The sequence below is a fragment of the Tyto alba genome, unplaced genomic scaffold (genome assembly GCF_018691265.1).
Source record: "Tyto alba isolate M040663 unplaced genomic scaffold, T.alba_DEE_v4.0 Super-Scaffold_14, whole genome shotgun sequence".
Lineage (NCBI taxonomy): Eukaryota > Metazoa > Chordata > Aves > Strigiformes > Tytonidae > Tyto > Tyto alba.
In genome coordinates, this window is record NW_024881276.1 from 21,608,317 (window position 1) to 21,631,405 (window position 23,089).

Consider the following 23,089-nt stretch of genomic DNA (forward strand, 5'->3'; position numbering starts at 1 on the left):
GCTGCAGCCTCACAGTGGATGACTAGACAACCACCACTGTGCCACATAATGAGGAACACACACGCTGCACCGGGAGATACTAATGAGGGAGCTACAGCACCCTTAGCCCTCTCCAGTAAATCCGTGTCTGCAAGCCATGTTTTATTTATCAGGCTTATTATGGCAGCGCTAAGGAGCCATTTGAAAAGGGCCACTGTTGTCCTGGGCGCTGCACACCACAGTGTCTGCTCCTGCCAGCTTCCAGGGGAAACAGATGAGGCTGGCAAAAGGTAGGGGAGAGGGATGCTATGCAAACGCCAGGCGAATGCCACCGTGGCAGCGTGTATCCCATCGTCTCCTTTACGGGGGTGTTTCCAGCCTGCTTTGACCTCCTGGTGCTAACTGAGCACCGCCTGGGAGGGACCCCCGGCCCTGAAAACCTACAGCGACTGACGAACAGATCGCAGCTGAACTTGCGATGCTTTTTTCCAGGAGCGTTTCTGAGGCAGCGAGGACTTGGCGGGCCCGGAGAGACCCAGCTGCGACCTGCAGAGCCAGGCGACTCAGAAGGGCTTCCCGGGAGCCGCCCGAGACGGCCGTGCCCCCGCCCGGCACTGCTCCCGGCAGCGCTCCCGCCGGACCCCCGTGCTTTTCACCAGGCACACGAAGCGCTGCTCCTCCGCACCGAGATGCTCCGCCACCGAGCCCTCGTTGTGCCGCTTCTGGCAGCCTGTGGTCTCGCTCGGATTTGCATGCGTGCCAGAGGGAGAGGGGGATTTACGACCGCCGTTCCCTTCTCCAAACGTCCTCTTCCTGACCCCTCCGCATGCCTTCCCAGAGGTTTCCGTCCGCTCCGGAGAATCATTCCGCTCGCGGAGGACGAGCAGAGACGGGAGTAAAAGGAGGCTAAGTATAAGATAGAAGAGAGATGAGTAAACCTTTGCAAAAGTTGCACCGCAGGTCTCAGCAGGACTCAGACAAATTGGTCCGCATTCCTTTAACATATTAGATTTCTACTTACCCTGTTCATTAGCACATTAAGCTACAAGGGTGGATTGTACAAAACTCACGGAGAGGCATCAATTAAGACGATAAATTTACATACATTCCTTCTGGATGAGAAATGACGGGTTTCCTCGGTTCAGAGTCTAGTACAACCGGACTCGGTTTCAGAAAGAGAAAGGAGGAGAGAGAAGTGTTAAATGCATGCATCTGTACTGCCACCCAAAACGATGGAAGCAGTTCACAAGTTTGAGCAAAAATGTATGTCAAATAGGAATAGAAGGAAACAACTCATAGTTTCCAAGGCTGAACTCTAATCTGCCATGTCACATCGACAACAAATTCCGAGAGGAAGTGAAATTCCCCAGAGATGTTGCTCTTACAAGGCCGGCCCAAATGGTGTTCCCAGGCTGCAGAACACAACACTAAATATTTGCACATATTTATCACTTTTCGCCCACACAAGATCTCATCTTATTTTGCAAACACTGCAGTGGAACAACTTCCTAACCGTCAAAGTGTAGCCATCGCTGGTCTGCAACGTGCCAGTGGCACCTATTTTGTGCCAGCATGCGTCCTGGGAAAACTGTTAACAAAGGCCGTTTGTTACCCTGTTGCTACTGAAGAGAGAATTCAGATAGGCCTTGCAAACGGTATATGAAACCCCTCACATGTTGACAGTATCATCTGTCTTTTCTTGAAAAATACTGCGCAGCTGCTAATGTCGCTGGAGGAGACAGGCCATCAGCAGCATTGTTCCTACAGCTAGCCTTTGTGGCACTAACTTTAGTGCTGCTGTGGCTAAATACTGATGTACAGCTAAGTGAACTAGTTAATACGAGTAATAGCTCAATGACTGTAATCGTTAAATAGTAATAGCGATAGTTCATCCCTGTTCTTCTTCAGGAGTTGGCCACAGAAAGCAAGCACCCATCCAAAAAGGGCTGGCCACCACCAGCTCTCATTCAGTGCAGGGAAAATTAAAGGTTTTTAGCTAATATAGTAACTTATATGTGACTCCTTCTTCCCTGACAAGCGGTACCAAATCTATCCAAGTGGAAAGCTGTTTTCACCCCCACATTTCTGGGCTTGTGCATCAGGAGCGCTCCATCCAGTTGAGGTGCTGGGTAAAGACTGCCGCTGCACGTTGCCATTTTGGTTTCCTTACCCACGACCCTGTGCTGGGCGAAGGCAAGTGTTTGCACCGCCTTGGGCTGCCAGATAGCAAATGTGCAAGCTTCCTCATTGCTCAGGACACGAGATAAGGGGTTTCCAGCTGGTTCCCCTTCCAGGCGCTGCATGGCCACGATAACTAGATCATTCTGAAGGGGAAGTATTTTAAACAAATGCTGCTTGCATATAAAAGCTTGTGCCACAAATAGGATCCTTGTTTCTTAACGGGAGGGGAAAAAGAAAAGTGCCATTTCTTCTTCTCTCGTGTACACAGCCACCGCAATTACATACCACTGGAGTTCGAAATACGTGCTCTTTTATTTCGTTCTAACCAAAGAGCAATCAAACCTAGTCGGGCTTGTGTTAATGATATACATTATATGTACCAGAGACATTTACACTGCATATCAAAATCGATCAGAACATAAGGAAGTTTAAAAAAAAAAAAAAAAAAAAAAAAAGCTGATTGCCTTATGCTGTGAAGTTTGACTGGAGTGTGATCTATCTCAGCCTAATGGGTTAGACACACGCCTGCACAGGCTACAGCCAGCGCCGCATTAGCACTGCTCTAAAATGAGATAACATTTACAAAGGCAGAAGCAGACTGCGTGGCTACACATTTTGGGAAACGAAGGGGGCAGGTGGGGGCCAGAGTAATTTTATGGTCAGGTCCCAATGTGTACAGTGTCATCACACAGACGGAAGACGCAGCGCTTCCTCGCTTGGTGCTTTCGCTACAACCACAGACTTCCCCTGCTGCAGCTTCCAGCTGCATTACTTCCGTCAACTTTTTCTCCTCCCCAGCCAGTGTGTTCTGACCACCGGTAAAGCCTCCAGTTTTCATTTGCTCAGACGTTTAGTTTTTGTTGGACGGGAAAGCTGGACAATAAACCACTTTCGTTCCTAAAGACTCATCCCTCTTTCCAATGTAATCAACCTTCAGCACATGCTGTACGTCAATTAAAGGCGGCAAAACTGCTAATGGTGTATTAGTAACACCCTGTTTAGGATGAAAGTGTATGTTGTGGGCAATTTTCTGGCCTGGTGGGATTATATTTATATATATACATTTTTTTTTTCCCCGCCCCGCCCCCCCCCCGTATTGAATTGTCTGCTAACCGATCGTAATTTTAGATCAAACCGTGCCTCTTGCGCGTCCACGAGTACTCGCCGCGCCTGCGCCCCGCGCCGAGGGCACCCGGCTGCGCTCTCACCCCCCGCAGCCCGGCCCCCGCCACCCGGGGCGCCGGGCACGGGCCTCCTCCCCGCGGGGGCAGCCGGGGGCTGAGGGGCCGCGAGGGGAGGGGTCGCCGGGGCGGGGGGCACGGCAGGGACGAGCCGCCGGTGCCGGTGCCGCTCCCCGGCGCGGCGCAGCCCCCGCGGCGGGAGGGGCGGCAGCGGCGGGGCCCCCGCCTCTGGCGGTTGGTTGATCCGTTGGCACGGCAACGCGCTCAACATTTCCCCCCCCCCCCCCCCCCCCCGCCGCCGCCGTTCTGCCCCACGTGACCCACGGCGGCCCTTCCAAGCCAACTCGCCTGTTGCCAGGGCCGCGCGAGCAGGCGGCAGGGGGGTGGAGGGGGGTAGCGCGGGAGGGGGCTGCCGCTTCCCATTGGCTGCTGGCGCGAGGCCCGCTGATTGGCAGGGGGGCGGCGGAGCCGGGAGGCCGGCCGGCGCGCCGATTGGCTGTGCCCGGAGGTGAGGCTGTGGGGTGACGGCGGGCCGCTGCCAGGCAGCCCTGGCCGCCAGACAAAGGCCGGCCGAGAAGGGACGCGCCCGCTTCCCCGCTGCCCCCCCCCCCCCCCCCGCCCCGGGCTGGCACGGCGAGGCGGGGGGAACCGCGGCTCCCCGGCGGGCAGCTGGCAGGCGGCGACTCGGGCCCGGCCGAGTGCCGGCGGGCCGCGCAGCCTCGGCGCCCTCCCCGCCGGCCCGCTCTAATTGCCGCTGGGGCACGCGGAGCAGGAAGCAGGGGGGGGGGCGGGCGGTGCGGCAGTCACGCTCGCCGCGCGGCCGGCAGCCAATGGGCGGCTGGGGCGAACGCGGAGAGCACGCGGGGCCCGCGTGGCCCCGCCGCCTGCCCTGTCAATCACTCCCTCGCGCCCCGCCCCTCCCCTCCGCTCCCGCCCGGGGGATTTGGGGAGAGGGTGGGTGGGTTGGGGGAGCACCGCGCGGTCACGGCGCCGTGCCCCACGCTGCCGATCCCCACTCCCGCTCACCGGGGCGGCGGGTCGGACATTACCGGCGCCCGGCAGGGCTGGGGGGGGGGGGGGGGTGTTGTGCAGCCGCCCGCCCCTTCTCAGGGTGTGGGTGCGGGGCGGATGGGACCCCGGCTCCCCCCGCGGTTTCCACCGGTCCCGAGCGGCCGGTCCCCAGTGGGGGAGCGGGATGCCCGCGGGGCCCGGCCGCCGCGCTCCCCTCCCGCCGCGGTGCCCTCCCTTCCCCCCCCCCCCCCCCCCCCCTCCGGTGCGGGGCGAGAGGCGGAGCCGTCGCATCGCGGCCGCCGCCCGCCGCCTTTATCAGGCGTGCCGGCGCGGGGGGTGGCACTGGGGAACACCTTGTTTTAAGATACGGGCTATAAATACGGCGGCGGGGATGGGAGCGCAGCCACGGGCGGCGGCGGCGGGCTGACTGGCGGCGAGTGGAGACCACGGTGGGTGCTCTCCCCCGCGGCGGCTCGGTGCCGCTGGAGTAATTTACCTGCGTGGTGTGGGGCTGCCTGCCCCACGCCACGCGAGGCTCGCGGGGGTGGGGGGGGAAGGAGTTGCGGGGTTTGTTGGTTTGGGTGTTCAGTTGCTTTTTGCGCGGGGGGGGGGGAGCGGCAGCAGCCTGCCCCGGCGGCTGCACGGGTGGGGGGGCGAGGGGGAAGGGCGGGGAGGGGAAGCCTGAAAAAGGAGACGGGTCGGAGGATAAAGGCGGCGGGAGGGCGGGCTGGGGGGAGGGAGAGCAGCCCCTAACCCCGTCGCCCACCGCCTCCCAGCAGGACTCTCCTCGCAGCGGAGGAGGAGGAAGGGAGGAAGGAGGTCGCCGCCGGCGCAGCCCCGCGGTTCGAGCCGCCCCGGCTGATCCCGCCCGCTCGCCGGCATGATGCAGATCTGCGACTCGTACAGCCAGAAGTACTCCCTCTTCAACGCCATGAACCGCTTCATCGGCGCCGTCAACAACATGGACCAGACGGTGATGGTGCCCAGCCTGCTGCGCGACGTGCCGCTGCTGCTGGAGGAGCTGGACGCGGCGGGGGGCGTCTGCCCGCCCCGGGACGCCGCCCTGCCGCCCGGCGACCCCGGCGCCTATTTCTCCCGCCGGGACATGTACAGCCACTACATGCTGCTCAAGTCCATCCGCAACGACATCGAGTGGGGCGTTGTGCAGCCGCCGGCGGGCGAGGAGGCGGCCCGCAAGAAGGACAAGCTGGGCGGGGGGCCCGCCGAGGAGGGCGAGGGGGAGGAGGACCTGGAGGAGCAGTTCCACTACCACCTCAGCGGACTCCACTCGGTGCTCTCCAAGCTCACCCGCAAGGCCAACGTCCTCACCAACAGATACAAGCAGGAGATCGGCTTCAGCAGCTGGGGGCAGTGAGCGCCGTGGGGGAAGGGGGCCCCCGGCCCGCCGGGAGCGGCGTTTCCCCGCCCGCCGCCGTGCAGGGCTGCGCCCCGGCTCCCTGCTCGCTCCCAGGACTGCAGCCGGGTTTTCTACCAACGCACAAGCGAGAGAGATGTAAATTAATCAACACTAGTTTATTAATTATTTTTCTTGCCCCTCCCCCCCTCTTCCTCTTTTTTTTTTTTTTTTTTTTTTGGGTCTTTTTATTTTTATTGTATGGTCTGGGGCGAGCGGTTGCAGTGCCTCCCCGGGCGGGGAGGCCGAATCCGTACGTGTACAAGGCGGTGGTGTAGCTGGTGGATAGGAGGCTCAGCGCAAGCCGATGAACATAACAAAACTGGCATAAAACTGCTTCTCTTACCCGGGAGGGAACCCTGTGGGCTAACGAGCATCCCTCCGTCGTGGGACAGATGGTGGGTCCCGAGGTTGTACATGTACTGGAGTTTATTTAAAACTTTTTTACTCAGATGTAGAGTATATTCTAAAATAAATGCAAATGTATTAACTAAAAGCAACAAACTTTTTGGTATGATTTATGTTTCTTTAATTAAATAATATTTTTAACATCTGGAATTCTGGTGTTCTCCTAAGTTATTTCCAGAGCTGCCTTACTAGGCACACAAACCTCTGCATGTGCTAAAGAGGGGGGTTTGTGGCTTTGTGGCTTTTTTTTTTTTTTTTTTTTTTCCCCCCCCCTCTCCAAAGGGAGCAATTAGGTAGTGATGATAACTCAGCGAATCCGAAGTGGATGAATGACCGTATTAACTGCACCATACATGGCCTGCATTTTGGTGAGCTGGTCCCAGCCCGACAGCCCGGTTGGTCTGTGTGAATGCTGGTGTGAAGGTCAGTGCCCCTGTAACCCCCTGTAACAAAATCTGAGAAGATCAAGCCATGGTTACTTTGCAGGCAGTGATTCATGGAGGTTGGAGCAAAGCCTAAGAATGACTCCTGCGTTTTTCGGGAAGTATCTTAATGTGCTGTAGGGAGCTCTTCGCTCTCCCTCCGAATAGCTCTGGGATACTTGTCTCCCCCATCTCTTCCATTACTTTATTTCCTCTGTAATCCTCCTTGGATACTAGGAATTTATTGCTTTATGTATTGATTTCTCTCTGCATTATTTGCATTTTTTTTTTTTAATTATCTGAAGTAATGTGCCTTGGAATTGGGTGCCTATATTGTGTTATAATATTAAAAGTGTACTTACTGCTTACAATGCAATGTGTGCGTATCACTGAGGATAACTGTTTAATAAATATGTGTGTCCTTCCATAACGTATGATGTTTTCTTCTCAGGCACTAAAATGCCAAGTTTGTAGACAACTTTTTATACTGAAATTTCACTTCGTATTGCCATCAAAGTTAGGGCTTGTTTGGTGGGTTTTTTTTATTTTAAAAATACCCGAGGATAACTTTTCTCTCAGCTTTAATGATATTTTTGCTTAAATTCAGATATCCTGTAACAATTAGGTTTTCAGCCCAACTTTTAGAACACTGTAGTAAAGCATGAGCGCTGCAGACATGGTACTAGTTGGCAGATGTTTGCATCGTTAAAACAGTCGGCCAACATCTATGTTTAAAAATACATATTTTAGGAAGTTTTCCCTTCTAGGGTAAAGAAGAACTTTGTAAGGCCGCATAGTTTTTAGCTTGGTGATGCTCGTTCTTTTCATATTGTTTTTAACTCCTCTTCCCCTCCCCCATTGGGAAGATGCCAGGAAAAAAGTCGGGAACAAGGAGAGGAATTCCTGGTTTCCTAACACGTCAGCTCGCCAGTCTTGCTGTAGTATTAACTAGTGTGATGCAAAAGATACGATGCCTCACACTGAACTTTTTGCCCTCCTGAAGGCGAGGGTGAGAGGGGAGAGCCTATTCTGCATGACTTCCCCCCGCCTTGCGCTCAGCCGGCTGAAAACCACATTACAGCCGCTGTTCGGCAGCGCTGGTAAAACCTCAGACAAAAGCAGCCAGCACAGTTTCAACAAGCGCTCCTTTTGAACTCCCGGTAACTTTTCCTGGTACGGATTTAGACAGTAGTGTTTAAATGTTGTGCAAGAGTCGATGTGGTGTTGATTTACGCTATGACTAACGTTAGAAAAATAGTATTACATGAGTGCAGTATCACCATGAATATTGCATCCACTCCCTTTGCATCCTAAAGCAAGATGAGAAAAATTTCAGTGAAGGAGCAGCTAAGAACTAGAGCTGTTTGGCAGCAAAGGTGGCAGTTACTTACAAGTAAAGCTTCGGGTAACAGAAGAGGCAGGATGATGCTGTGACTCAAGGGTTTGCCTTGCCTAAGTGACTAACCTGCTGTTGCTGAGCTGCACATGGCTCCCATGTGGGGGCCCGGCCACATGGCTGGCAGCAACCCCAGTAATCCCAGTTCAGCCGCAGCAAAAACTGCTGAGACTCACACGGGCAGAAGAGACACTGCCACCTCCCACCTAGGAGCTGCTTTAGAGTTCCCTTTTTGCAAGGTCATGGGAGAGGATCGAGGCTTTGGGGATCAAGAAAGCCATCTTGTGATGCTGGGGGGGGGGGGGGGTGGCGGGGGGCGGGGAACAACAGATAAAACCAAGGATGTGTTTCTGGTGCAAAGGACAAGGGATGGGACTTTGCTGTTGGCTGCTGTGGAAAACAACTTGGCCTAAAAGGTGGGGTGGTCAGGCAATTATGCAAATACTAGCTCCTGACATTGCAGTGAGCAAAGATGATATTGCAGAGTCTTAACGTGCATTTGGTATGTTAGATGCTGAATTGGGAAAAATTTCCATGAGCGGCACTATATAATACAGTTAGGTTTATTATTAGGAATTATGTTTTCTTTTGTAGGACTGGATTATTTCAAATGATCCTGACTGGGTGCTGAGTTGAATAAGCTTTTAGTCTGCTCTGGTAAAGTGATTCCGATACTTGTAAGTGATAATGACAAACGACATCAGTCTAACGTAAAAGTATCTTTATGATGTCAAATACTTTGCTAAGTGGGTTTATCTCCAAGCCACATGTGAACAAAAGGACAACTTGCCAAACTACCGTAACCCTGCACAAGCCAGTGCAATGTATACATGCACTGTGAGAAGCAGTTGTCGTTTTTAGCTTGTTTAAATGAAATAGACTCAATACACAGCAAGGCAGACATTAGAAGAGTAATAAATAATGAGATTCAGAACAGTTTGCACTTACAAATTGATTACAGCAGAAGGTATGCTACAGCCAAGGAGCCTCAAGGACATTGCTCATGGGATGCATCAGTTAATCCACAGAAGTGCCCAGTACGTGTCATTATAGTTTATGAGTCAACTCTTATTTTTGTGTATACAAAAGAACAGGGGGAGAGGGGGGAAGCGGAACCCAAGCTTTTGTCTCAAGGCATGTATATATGTGTATAAAAATAAGGGCGTTGGGGATGGGCACAAGTTCCATGGGACGAATAGCCTTCCAAAGGCTTCTCTGGTCGTTGGCTGCTGGATGGATGGCGGGTCTGTGCTGGATTATGTGTGCATTTCAGGAATCGTATCTGCCCCTGGCTCAGTAAGGATTCTCCATTCCTCTCCAGAAGTGGGCCATCATATCTCTTTCTGCCCAGGAGCAGATTAAAACTGTGAAATCAGTATCTTGATACCAGCTCGGACTAGACTCCCCAGCTGCAGTCCCTCGTGCTGGATGAGTTGCGTTTCTCCTCGGCAGCCTCCCCAGCGCACAAGCCCCTTGTGCTGCGGCAAAGGGCACGCTCTTCGGTGGAAGGGGGCAGGTGAGCCTGAGTCAAGCTAGGCTGTCACCTTCCTACTTTCCCTCTGAAAGCTTTTTCTTCCAGAAGGTTTTAAATAGATCAAGATATCTGCATTTTGTGGTTTGTTCCCTCCCCCCCAGGCTCTTGCACCAAGACACATGAGTCATCAGTAGATTGGCTTCGCTGAAAGATGCACTACCGTTAGTGGCCAGATGGAAGGTTATATTAGGATCTCATTATTATGGAGTTAAACTGTGCACCCTGTTCTACCAAAGGAAAAAAAAAAAAATAAAAGAAAACAAAAACAAAAAGGGATAGAAAGCATGTTCCTCTCTATGCCTATTCGTTTGGTACACTTCTTATCTCTTTGTGAAAAAGTCTGCAGTTGATTTTCTCCCACAGACTTACTTCCCTGAAGCACTGAGTATGGGAGGAGATTGTCTGGAAGTACTGCTTTTTATTATTTATATCTTTAAAAGTTATATCTTTTTATTATTTATATCTAGCTAACAGTGTGCTAGGTACTATATTTCAAAGAGCTCAAAGATTTTAGGTGATAATACAAACAGGGGAAACAGAAGAGCATGGTGGGTTATAACCTGCCATAAAATCTGAGGGAAGGGCAAGCAAGGTGTGCATTGCAAAATCAGTTCCACCTTTGCATGAGTTTTTCTGTTATTTGTTGTTGTCACCTCCAAACAAGCAGAAATACCTGAATGTATTAGTTCTAATGTTGCAAAACCATTTTCCTTCCAGACCACAGACTTGCATGACAAGTTTGGGTCAAAATTAGTTTTAAGCAATGAGGTTATAAACTCCTTTCCAAAAGGAAATTCGCAATCAGGAGTGCGATAATTGTGTATCTTTTTGTTGGTAGCCAACTGCCAGAACTGACGCTCTTTATAAAAGTAATATTCCTTCCCTGTTCAAACACACTCATACTTATTTGACCTGGAGTGACGGCATGAGGAAAACACCTTTCTGGTTTTTGTGCTTTTGAATTTTGTTCTGGAAGAGATGGCACAGAAAAAGCTTGGATTGCTTAGAGAGAAAACAGGTGTCTCTGTATTAAATCACAAACAGTAAATGAGCTTGCCTGGTGATGTTTGTAAGGTTTGTCACAGTATCAATTAAAGTGTTGTATCTTTTTATCACGTTTATCTACATACATCTGATCCTAACATTATTCTTCCTTTTTGTTCTGGCCTGTTATGGCTTACAAACAACAGGGTTGATGTCCCAGGGGCACAGACGCACCACTTAAGAGCAGCCGAGTCCTTTTAAGTGCATCTCTCTTTTCATCTGTGTTTGAACTGGGAAGATGGGCAGAGTGCTGCAAGTTGTGATTCAGAGTATAGCACAGCAGCGTGGCAACCCCCTTGCTGTGGGACTGCTGCTTGGTCATTGGCGTACGTGGTGGAATAGAGAGAGGGATGCAAGGTGAAGCTTCCTTCCACATCGTGCTGTGGTGGGGGGAGAGAGGGGCAATGGGGAGGTCTCTCGGCCTACAACTGACGTGGTTTTTCCCTGGGAGGAAAGAAAGGGAAATGATCGGGCATCCTTTCACCCCTCCTGAGAGGGAGGGCTGGTGCCTGAACAAAAAGTCTTTCCACCACACTCAGGGCAGAAGAGATTTATGTGAGGTCCAAGCTGACAGCTTTCGTGGTTTATCAAAACACCTGAGAGCTGACAGGTTAAAGACTTGCTGGGTCAGCACTCATCTGCCAGCAAGCAGATATTGCACGGATGGAGGCTGTTTCAATGAAGAGATTAGGTATATTAAATCGACCACACCCTTTCTGCTTTCTTTATGGGTCTGTAGGAAGCCCAATCAGTCAGCTGGTTTCAGTTATACCACACTCAAAGGAGATTTTACTGGAATCCAAGAGTGACTTTTTTTATATGAGAAGAAATAGTTTTAGTTCTAAAATATTTCAGTGTAATGTTCTGCTCCCCTCGTGTCTTTTGCAGATAGACAGTCTAAATGCAGATCAAGGAGGCACAAGGTCTCAATTCAACATACCTCAACAAAAGCATTTTTTTCAAATTTTAATATCTGTGAGTCTGAGATATTTTATTTCATCTTACTTGCATTTGAAATGGCTTCCCCAGACTTCTCATCACAAAGAGGGGAATGAGCATCCTCCCCTGGAAGTCTGGAACTGAAATCTGGTTTTCTTCAATTTTCAGGTGGGATAAGCAACCTACAGAACTTCCTGTGCTCTGGACCAAGTTAGTTCACATTTCATCCTTATTATCAGACCATCTCAAAATGGGAATGCATGTACTTCTCATGGCGTGTACTTTTTGAGCCTGACTGTATGCCACTAACTGAAGAGCTAGGCAGAGAAGCACTAGTAAGAGTACACTGGCATGTGCTTTTTTTCAGGGATAGTTACAAATTTGCCTGTTTAGAGCGCTGGAGCTAGAAGCTGACAAAGCCACCAACTCAATGTAGTTATTGAGCTTGCTAACCACAGAGAAGCTTGCTCCTGCAGCTCTGAACAGCCCACACGGGGAAAGTGCCACAGCCTTTCTTTGAGCCAAACATCTATCGACTTCACACAGATTTTTTTTATCTGAGTACCCACCAGTGGGTAACACTCAAGGTGTCACAAGCCATCTGCCTCTCTTCTTGCTTTCCCACATGTGCTCTCCATCCCCTTCTTCTCACGTACTCTTTCTTCATTCCCTGAAGGCTGTTTCTTCTCTGGACTTGTCCCTGTGTCCTTCTCAATTACTTTTCCCATCTCTCTGAGAGTTTTCCTCCCCGAAATTCTTAGTAAACCAACCTCATTTCATCACCCAGACAGGTCTCAGTTTTGAACTGAACTGTAATTGGCAATAACAGTATATTAGGTGATTTCATGATATTTCCTTGTTTGAATCATGTAATTAAACCTGGATTCTTTTATTAACCTGTTATTTTCCATGTGGAGGCACTGCTTTTTTGGAAATGTTTTAATAGTGGTGGCTGATCACCAATCCATACTTTGAGAAATATCCGAGTGTCTAAATAGCTCTGCTGAAGGCAGAGCCAACAATGCAGAAATCCAGTCTCTGTTGCTAATGTGTGCTGTTTCATCTTTTGATTTGCCATAATAATGACCATTAGTATTAATTGTAGTGTCATACTCAAACTGAGAGGAAAATACAACCTGTAGTGAGCCTGTACAGTGACAAGGAAAAGCAAGGGAGCTGGTAGATCATGGTTTTTGCATTTATGATGCTGGCTTTTGTATTCAAGTTCAGCATAATGCAAAAAAATGCCTCATTTAAAGAAGTCTGGTTTTAATGAAATAGATGGTGGGTTTCTTTCAGCTTTCATTGGTATTGGTAGTACAATATTTAGCAAAGCCTAAAATAAATCCTCATCTAGGTGAATCTGGACCTGTAAGACTAATTTTTAAAACTCAGCTAAGGATATATGCAATATTTTTGAAGGGCTATAGTTTTTAAGACCCAGAGGTGGCTATTTCTTGACAGGCTTAAGTCTATGCAGTGCTGAGAGGGCTGGTCCCGTCCTTTCCCCTGTTCCCCCCACCCTTGGCCCTGCAAACTCTTGGTTTCCGTTCCGCTGGCTCCAGCACTCATGCAGCGTTGGAGTTATCAGACCAGGGAGCAGATCCATCTGAAAACTAACAGAGGAAAAAATCTTTCAGCAATACTAATTCCCTCATTCAGCAGAAGGTGTAGCTGCATTAGCTGCAGGGTGGGTGTGGAGGAAGGGTTGAGAACAGACTGCCGGGAGGCAGAGTGGAACGTCCCCTCTTGGCAGCCACTTACACATAGATTGGATTAAGCGGGTTGTGAAAGTGTGTCTGAGTCCCATCTTCAAAAGAGATTTGTATGCTGATGAGTTTGATTATCACCGAAACCGGTGGCTGCTCAGGCCAGATCCCGAGCAGGACTTGGGCACCGCAGCAGCGTGCCCTCCTGTGCCACCTCGCTCCCAGGCGCTGGCTCCTTGCGCCAGAGCCCGCAGTCCCTAAGGAGGGACAGTGATGCCAAGTACGCCATGGTAGCAATTTTGCTTGATAGGGAAGGCTTTAATATTTATGGAATGCGTGGGAGGGAAAGAGGAAAGAACAGGAATGCTGGGTTCATCTTGTGTGCAGGCACCGACGCATGCCAAATCCCAGACCTTGACACAGGGATGGGAGCCCAGGACTTGCCCTCCCTGTGAGCACCCTGAGCACAAGGTCTCTCTTGCTCTCTAATTAAAGGATGCCATGCAAAATAAGGCTGTGACCGGAGGGCTGAGAGCCAGGAGAGCAGGTTGCACCTGAAGGGACTGGAACCACTCTTCAAGGAACCTTGAAGGATTGAAAATAAGGTCTCTGCTAGCCCTCAAAACTGCTACTGGGTAAAAAGGCAGAGTGTTTTTTGGGGAGCTCTTCTCAGCAGACATGCTCTGAGACCACTGACAAGTCTGAAACCATTTCTCTTGTGGGTTGTGATTTAGAGAAGCACAAATTTTGGCACAGTTCTCTCCTCTGGCTCAGCTCACCTTCTGCAGGATGTAGGGTCTGTCTGTGCTAGAGGAACAACCGGGCTGCTTCTCTTGCTTCCACATCTCTGTGTAAGGCTAAGTTTTCTGTTGCTGCTGCTGCAACCAGCGTGGATGGAGAGCTGAGGGAGGCAGCCTCTCCCAGCAAATTTTGCCAGATTCTCTCTGCTGGGTGGGCAGCACTGCCTGGCGATGGCTTTCCCAGCCAGCCTCCCACTCGTTCCTTCTCTGTGGCACTGGAGTCTTGCCATGCCCCACTCCACCTCTCCTCCTCTTTTCCCTCCCTAATCTTAGAGCAGCCGCCTGGAAAACACAGTTGGGTGCAGGCAGGAGCCTGTACCATCAAGAAAAAGGAGGAGGGATTGCCTATTGAGTTTGCCAGGGGATGCCGCCTTTGTGGGAAGGGGGAGCAGAAAGGAAGCCACTGTAGTGGGAGCAAGAGTGTTAATCCACAGTGCTTTTCCAACTTGTTTTATCTCGCCCAGGTCCCGAAGTCAGCCTTGCCTAGTATGTGAACTCTTTCTGAAAGAGATGCAGAGCAGCTCAGTGCTTGCAAGAATAGGGTGCTTTTGTCAGGCTGTAAACATTTTAGAGACCTGAGAGTTTTGGTGGGAAAACACAGATAATTGTTCCTTTGCACTGTCATGGCTTGGTGGATGAAGAGAATGGAACTAAAAGCTTTATATTTTGAAATGAAATGGTTTTACTCTGCCTTCGCATCCTTTACCAGATCTCAGACCTGGAGTAGTGCCTAGATGGATGTTGTGAGTCCTAATGTGCCTGGCAATCCCCAGAAGATGTTGCATAGGCCAGGGAGCTGCTGTGGAGGGCTGGGTGACCCTGGCCTGCCTTCCTGCCCAGTTTTCCTTCATAGGGAAAGTGAGAGGCGGGGGAGGATGTTGTTCACCAGGCGTCGAGTCAGCACGTAGGGGTGAGGAAGATGCCTTGACATCCACAGTTCCCTTTAGGTCTGCATGTACATAATGACTTACCCAGAAAATCCTGGGGAGGAGTTCCCATCAGAAACGTGGCTAAGGGCCCTGACCTTGGCTGAACCAAGAAGTCATGCAGGGTGAGGATGTTGATGTTGAGGATGTTGATGTTGAGGATGTTGGTGGTGGTGGGAGCCTGCCTTCTGCAACAAGGGCTGGGCTTCAGGGGCTACCACGCCAGTTCCCTTCTGCTTCTCCTCCTGACTTGGTGGCCAGGGGACATCTCTGGGTGCAAATGACTTTCTCATGAAAGCTAGGCTTGGTAGAGCCTGGCTGTCAGAGTCTGAAACACTTGCTGATTTTGATTGTGTGCTTTGGACAGGATCCTCTTCCATCTGTACCGATGCAACTATTGTTTGTATACACGACTTTAAGAAGAGATTTCCCTCCCTTCCTGCTCCTTTTAATATCATGTAGCAGCTAGAAGCAGGGAAGAAAGACTGGCACCATATGACCAACCAGCTGTCTGTGGACTGTCAGAGCATATTGTGGGGAACACAATGTGACTACCTTTGATGGCTGATCATTCAGTCTCTGTTGGCTGAGCTATACACAGTCTTACTTCCATTCAGTTACCCTGAATGTCACGTGCTGGGTCAGTGCATGGTTTATGTGGCAGTATTTTGAGTAAACAAAAAAAAAAAGAAGTAATATGGTCCATGTCCAGTGCATGGTAAGAGCCCCTTCCTAGAAAAGCAGTGTGACTCATGCTGTCTGAGCATCTACTCCCAAGTCATCCTTTCTGTTGTAGAGCAATGTCCTCACTTCACTTTGCTTCCCTTTACTAAATTGTTTTTAAAGGGATGGGAGCAGGCCACCTTTGCTCCAGCCTCAAGGTAGCAAACATAAGTGGTTCAGAGTGAGAATACAAAAGGATGTGGAGCAAAGCTAAGTATAGATGCCACATGTTGACTGATGCTGGAGAGACGGTGAGTTGTCTTTGACCTCAGTCCCCTCAGTTTTCTCTACAGAGGAAACACGAATGCATTTTAAAGGTCTTTTCCATTATTTGTGAGTTGCAATGGTATATGAAGATACATAAGTATCCTTCAGTTTCCACTAGGAAATCAAGATGTTCTTACCAAGGGAAAGAAAAGCACCCCGAGGTGCACTGAGAACACAGTGCGTGATCTGTCACTTCTGCTGGGGCCCCTTCAGTGCACTGCAGCAGGGAAAGGCAGTTTGTGGGTGCTGGGGAAAAGCTATTCTCTGTGCCACTTGAGGCATTTATCAGATAAGGGCTTTTCTGAGGATACCTCCTAAACTGTGCCCTCTGATGCAGCCAGTCTCCAGAACAGTTAGGGAGAAGCTGTTCAGGTTGAAGATTGATGTATGGAGATCCCCAATAAATTAACCCAAAAAGGGGAGACATTCTTTCAGGAAAGAGAAAAAAGTCCTTTCATTACTAATCAGATGAAATTACCAATTTCTAGGAAGCCACAGTTTCTCTGAATTGGCAGATCTGAGTTCCCCCAATATACAGATGACAGTATTATACACTTCTACTTTGCCAGCAGATATACTGCCTTAGTTACTCAGAAATATGTTGCGTTTTATTTGACAAGTGGTAAAAACATGGGCTGCTTTACTTTTTTTTAACATTCTGATTTTTAGGCTACTGAGGTACACTCCTACACATTCACCTATTCAAGGAGGAAAGGTTCTCATAAAAACTGTATGATGATTGTTACTGATTTTTACCAATAATATATTCTTTTTGTCTGTCCCTTTTCCCTTCCCTCTTGCATTATTTATACTGCAATCTTTTTCTTTCTAGTGCACATCAACATGTTTATCTTCCTTCGCAAACTACACATGGCTGTTTTTGAAGTCTACTGATTTTTGCAAACAAGTTTCCAGGTATTATTTTGGGGTTGTAATTCATCTGAATGGACATAGAATTATTGTATTTTTCTTCCTGCAGATATATCTCTGAATTTATGGAAAACCACACTATATTAACTCAGCATTATGGACTGAGATTAGGACACGCACCTGGTGTCATGTCATGTTGTACCTGCTGCAAAACCTCAACACTGCAGAAAGAGCTGCAAACTACGCTGCCTGAAGTAGAAAGTTTGAGTAATCAAGAGAGGGGGAAATGGTGAGTAGCGTATGAGTTGTTCATTATTTCCATTTCGGCTCCTGCTGTAGAAAAGGAAGAGAACTGAACCCTGTAGAAACCTAATTCTGATTGCAAGAACATCATGGCAAATACACATAATTTCCTGCCGATGAACTTAAGTAACTATGGTGGCTACATGAGGCAAATCAACACAGTTCTAACTTACTTGCACAATTTATCTAACAAAACATAGCTGATTTGAATTTTGGTGAATTAAAAGATTTTGAATTAAATTTTCTATGACCTTATTTTTCTTTCCTTCTTTTTTTCTTCTACATATTCTCTTTCTTCTTCTCTCTTTCATTTTCCTTCTCAGATAAGCTGGTTGTCAACTTGGGGGGCTTTTCCTGTCTGTATTTTTTGTGTTTAGCCCCTGTGTTTTGGAGAAGTGCTGCAGCAGCTTAGCCAGGCTTCCAGGACTGGAAGCATGCTTTCTAAAACATGTATGTAGATTTCCTCCTCCTTTGTCTCCCTCCCACAGTGGAACTGAAGAAATCCCTGGGCTGTGGGGCTTTGCTCTGTCCTCTGCTCTCCATGTCCCCCTACCCTAAATGTTACTGCTTTTCCCAGATGGATGCTGCACAGCCCCCAGAGAGACTTAGAAGAGGCTTTCATCCTCGCTTCCCATCTCCTTCTCTCTGGTGTCTAGGAAGAGGATAGGGGACGTTCGTATGTCTCCACCCTTCGTGTTGATTTCTGTTGTTCCCTTTCCCTCCTGGCCCCATGTAAAGACTAGGGACTCCAGTAAGGGTCTCTCTTTATCTTCTCCTCCAGCTTTTGGGGACAGAGAGGAGCAGGATCCACTCCTCTTTGCTATTGTCAGGGTTCCTGAATCCCTTCCAGACCTGCTTGTACCTCTCCTGTGATCCAGTCTGGGTGAAGCACAAAGCTGCCTATTTCTGCTTTATTTCCCAGAATAGCACAGATGTTTGGGAGAAGCAGTGGCTGTGGGAAAGTTACTTTTTTTATGAACTATGAGAAGGAAATAGCTGAGATCATGATGGGTGGATCCTCCTCTACCCTACTGCCTAGGTCAGCCTCCTAGAATAACCCCTCCAGGGAGTGCCGATTTATTTTAGTGAAATACAGATTTCAAGGGAGATCCTGATTACAAGGGAGAAGATCATGTTTCAGGTAACATGGGCTTCATCTAATGCACCCTTTTATTCCTCTATCTTCTACAGTCCTTTATCACATACATTTATTTTTTTCATGCATCCCCTGTCAATCTCTCTTCTCTGTTACTGCTCCTGGGGAGTTTAATCTCAGTCTTTTCATTGACTTGGATAGCATTACATCAGGCCTTATATCCTCATTTGGGAGACAGAGAGAGAGAGAGAGAGACAGTAAAGCTCTCTTGTATTTAACAGGATAAGTGCTAACTAGAGTTTTCTGTAGCTCTGGCTCTCTGTTTCTCCAGGAGAGATAGGGAGGGGAGTGGAGGGAAGAGGCAGAACTGCTGAAAAAAACCCACACGCCAGCATTATCAACATAGTTTGGAAAGGAAGGGGGAGGGAACAAGAGAGATCCTAATCTTAATATATATTAGGTGCTCACATACAACAGTGGTGGGTGTGGACTGGCAAGTTCAGCAGCCGGCTAGGTCGTAGATTAGGTAGATTGTTTGCCCTGAGATGGGTAGATGGAAAAGAGCTGGAAAGACTCCGGTAGGAGCTGGAAGGGTGTGAGGTGAGCCATGGAAAGAAAAGTTCAAGCTAGTTGTAGAGAAGACAGAGATGGAGACAGGAACTGGGATGGGAAGGACAGACAGAGGAAGCAGGAAAAAAAAAATGATGGGAAGATGAAAGCCGTGGAGTTAATCCAACTTTTATTTAAGTTGACAGCATTACTCTTTAGAGATAGTAAGCTTGTCTCATAGGGAGATTTTGAAATAGGACAGAAGGAGGAAAGGAGGACTGGTAGACAAAAGACAGGAGAAAATAAAGAGCAAGGAGAAGGAATATGCTAAAATGGAAATAGAGAAAGAATGTTGAAAATGAACACTGGGAAGCATACTTTATATATTGGAAATACGCTGGAAAAGGGAAGGGAGATTGAAACCAGAGCAAAGAAAAATGCATGAGATCATTTTGTGATTTCAGATTTTCATCCTAGGGTTATGAGAGTCCTGGCTGTGGAGCTGAGGCCTTGAGAAAAGCCTGTGGCACATGTGAAGATGTGCAGGGGAGAAAATAATTACAAACTATAAAATGCATTATTTTATGCAGATTAGATGTGAATTCACTTTCCCCTTAAGCTTTATACCCCAGAAGTGGATCAGGCTGGTAGAGCATGTTGGAGGACTGGGTAGGGAAGATGAGAAGTAGCAAGTAATAAGGGTAATGACCGGATGGTTTGCTACAGATCTGCATCTTGGTGTTGACTGACTCTGACATCTAAGGAAATAAAAGCTTCAACTGAAGCTCTTCTTGAAGCTGGGGCACTATGAGGTCTGTCCTTATCGTGTTTTCTCTGGCATGTGGGTCTCCTGCCAACAAAGCACGAACTTGTCCTTCGGTCTTTGACCCAGGGAGAGCACAAATACCCAGCTACCTGTTCCCACCAAACCTACAGAAAGCCAGGTACCTCTGGCTGCGTCTGGACTGCGAAACCCTGTGAGCCTCTGCGCTCCTGGGTCCCACGGCCTTACCCTCACCCCGTACAGGGGAAAAACACAGCCCATGTCAGTGCCTCTGTCCTCCCCAGCCCCAGGCTCTGATTTCTGGAGGAAGGAAACATGCACATGGGGCACCCCGGCATGTGCCACCTCCAAGGTAGCATCGCCCAGCAGGTTGAGTGCAGCTGGAAATTCCAAATCCTTTGTCAAACCTGGGTGAAGTGGGCTGATGGATTCAAACCTTGGCAAGGGACATCCAGGCATTTATGCATGCACAGAGCAAAATCACAGGGACTTTTTTTTTTTTTTTTTTTCTCCTGGAAACCAGGCTTAAAGCAAGGCTCTTGATCAGGCATCCTTTCCGGACAGAGAAGAGAGCAACCGGCTGCCTGTCAAGAGAGACCAAGCTGCATGGGTATTATGGGGTGCTGGTCCCACCGGGGTACCTACACTTGAGAGAAAGCAGGTCCCAAACCTCCGAGGGGTTCCTGATGCTGGTGGGTCAACTGCCTGAATGCCTCGGGGGTGGGTGCCGAGACCTGCCTGCTGCGAGCTGGGTGAGGTCCCTGTGGTGAGCAAGCTGGGACAAGGGAAAACTCCCTCCCAAGTGTGAGCAAGGCCCGTGCCTGCGGGCAGCCCGTTGGCTTTGCTCCGGTGCTTCTCCGCTCCTCCAGGACCTGATCAGTGCACTCGAGCATGAAGGCACTGGCTCCCACTCACTGCAGTCATACACAGGGTCCCACAGGAGAAACTGCTGCTGGAGTGGGCCAGACCTGCTCAAACAGCCACAGCTGGGCTGTTAATGCGAGAAATATTACCCCACCCCACGGACCAGCACGCAGCTGGTGTCCCTGTGGAAGGAAACCTGCCATAACGAGGGGCACATTCGTGCTGAGACGAGGTTCTTTTCCGTCTGCTCTGTCTTCTTGCCTATGCATTTTTGTGACATGAGCAGGGTCTGGTGAGATTATCTTGGTTTTCTGCTCAGCGTCATAGCAGGCATTGGTGAGAATGGTGTATATAGCTTCACTGCCTGAGCTCCCTGTGCTCAGCCCGGAGTTTAAAGCACATCCCCAACAGGAAGAGAGGGTCTTACAAAAACAGGATCCCAAACTTTAAGAAGCCGAGTAGGTTTATGGCAACACACTTGGTAGAAATAAATACAAGCAGATAAATATATTCCATTATATACGCTTCTTAAATACCTGATGTCGTGCTGAAAGCATTCCATGTATACAAATCATGGTTACAAACTTCCCAAAGCAAATTCCTAAGCCTCCTTTTCTTGTAGTGTCCCTTCCCACCCCCTGACAGTGGCAGAAAACTGTTACCCCACTCTTCAAGGTTTGATCTCAGTTCTAGAGATCTTGCCATATGGTAGGATATGGGAAATCAAATCTCAGGTCTTTTTTAGAGTTGGGAAATAAAGATGGGTGGGGTTTTGGCCACAGCCATCTACAGTTTTAGTCTCCATGACTTTTCTTTTCCTGGGCCATTGCAGCTGTATATACAGCACAAATTCCCTAAGGCTGGAGGGCTTTTTGTTTTGTTTTCAATCCTGGTGCATTTTGTTCGCTGTTCATCAGTCTGCTTATTGATTCTCTGCTTTTTCATGACTTTAAGTGCCTCTTACTTTGTACTCCTCCCTTTCCTCTTTTCCCCTCCCCCCAAAACATACCAGCCCACATTCTTTTAGGCTGAATCTCAATTTATTTACTGCCTTTTTAAGAGCATGGGTTTTTTTTCCTAAGGTTTACTGAAAGAGAGCTGTCCATTAAGGCTTTTATTTCCCACTGCAGAGAAGGCTTTGCCCTCTTTTATTGTGGTGTTTGTGGCAGATGTGAAACTGTTGAAGACAAAATGTACTTTTTTCCATCAGCATGGTTTTGAATCATTCAGGCTGAAGCAAGTGAGATCTGTGTGCAGGCGGATGGAGGAAGGGTCCCAGTGTCTGGGTACTTTTCAACTCCCGGACAGGGCATATCAGTTTAGCAAATTGTTTCTGCATGGGGCAGTTCTCTAGCCCCAAATAATCCCCTGTGAATGCCAGGACTGGCTGTGCTGTTTGGCTGCTGATCTGTCACTTCCCAGCACTTGAATAACTGCTACAAAGCAGCTATTCCAGAAACAACATTGCTGCGAGATGAATGAATTTATTTAAGCTTTCTACATTATTGTTGAAAAAGTACGAGACTAATGCATGAAATTTGCTCTGTGTTGATGCTCGTGATAAGGAGTAAGATAAACCTTTGCCAATATTTTACTCTCTTATCAAAGAAAATCAATAGAAGTTCTTCCTGGCAAATAGCGTGTTTGACATGTGGCCTGTCTGTCGGGGTATTCGAAAGGCTAACAAATACCCAGCATCCACAATACTGTGCCTCCCTGGAAGACGAACAGCTTGGGGGACAGAAACGGTTGTGCAGCTCTTCAATATGCTGTGTCTTTGTCCTCAGCATCCACTTACCACACCGATCCTGCTCCTCCCCCTGTACCCTCTTTCTTTCCACTCTTTAGATCAGTAAAGGAAACACTGCACAGTCCCAGCCACACTCAACGTGGTACTGACTTGTCAAGGAATTTTCTGGAGTCCAGTGCAGACTATTAGTTAGTGCTGTAATAATAAATTATGATTTATTCATGTTCCTAACGGTGCTTTCAAATCCAGGTAACACTTTTCAGCCAGCCTCCTCCAACCCTCTCTTCATCCCTGCCCCCCATTTCCTACAAGCCCTGTGTTACTTGCCCTGAAGTCAGTGCAGACCTGAAGGCACAGCTCTGATGGGAGCGACCTACAATGTCTTCACACTTTCTTGTGCAGGTCCAGATATGTTCAGCAATACTTTACTCCTCTCATATAGTGCTCTGCAGTGTGGCTTCTTCGTTGCTGCTTTTGATTCAGGTATTCTGAAAAAAGTAGAAGTGATTGGATTGCTCTCCCCTGATTATCCTCCTGCTAACATAATTCATTGTCATTTAGAACATAATTCTCTGCTAAGAACGTGATTAGCTTGGATTAAGACACCACTAAATAAACAAGGTTAGATAAGAGTAAGATGGCTGCAAAAAATAAAACAGTCTTTGTGCATTGGCTCACATATTATAATTAGCCATGATGGAAAAAGAAATACCTAAAAATTTCTTAAGGGCTGAAGCAAGTCCCAAAGCAATGTATCCACTATTTCAGAGTTTGAGTGTGATCAGTGGTCCTAAAAACAGTAAGTATTTAATAATTGGCTGGGAAGTGCCTGTATTCCTCCTACACAATCTCCTCAGTGGTTTCCTCATCTTCATAACCTAGTGAGTGGTGGTGTAGTGCTCACTGGATGTGAACACCCAAATGTCTGGTTGAAGCCAT

At 48.7% G+C, this 23,089-nt stretch overlaps 1 protein-coding gene across 1 annotated transcript; it reads left to right on the top strand.

The window, feature by feature from the left end:
* Positions 1-4,323: 4,323 nt before the first annotated feature.
* On the top strand, positions 4,324-7,023 carry MID1IP1 (MID1 interacting protein 1). The gene is made up of 2 exons (XM_042789029.1): positions 4,324-4,801; positions 5,132-7,023. The coding sequence occupies exon 2, from the start codon at positions 5,233-5,235 to the stop codon at positions 5,725-5,727; it is 495 nt and encodes a 164-aa protein (XP_042644963.1). The 5' UTR covers positions 4,324-4,801; positions 5,132-5,232; the 3' UTR covers positions 5,728-7,023.
* The last annotated feature ends 16,066 nt before the right edge of the window (positions 7,024-23,089 follow it).

Excerpts from the sequence above, each read along its gene's own strand:
- MID1IP1 (XM_042789029.1), top strand. The coding sequence starts at position 5,233 with ATGATGCAGATCTGCGACTCGTACAGCCAGAAGTACTCCCTCTTCAAC.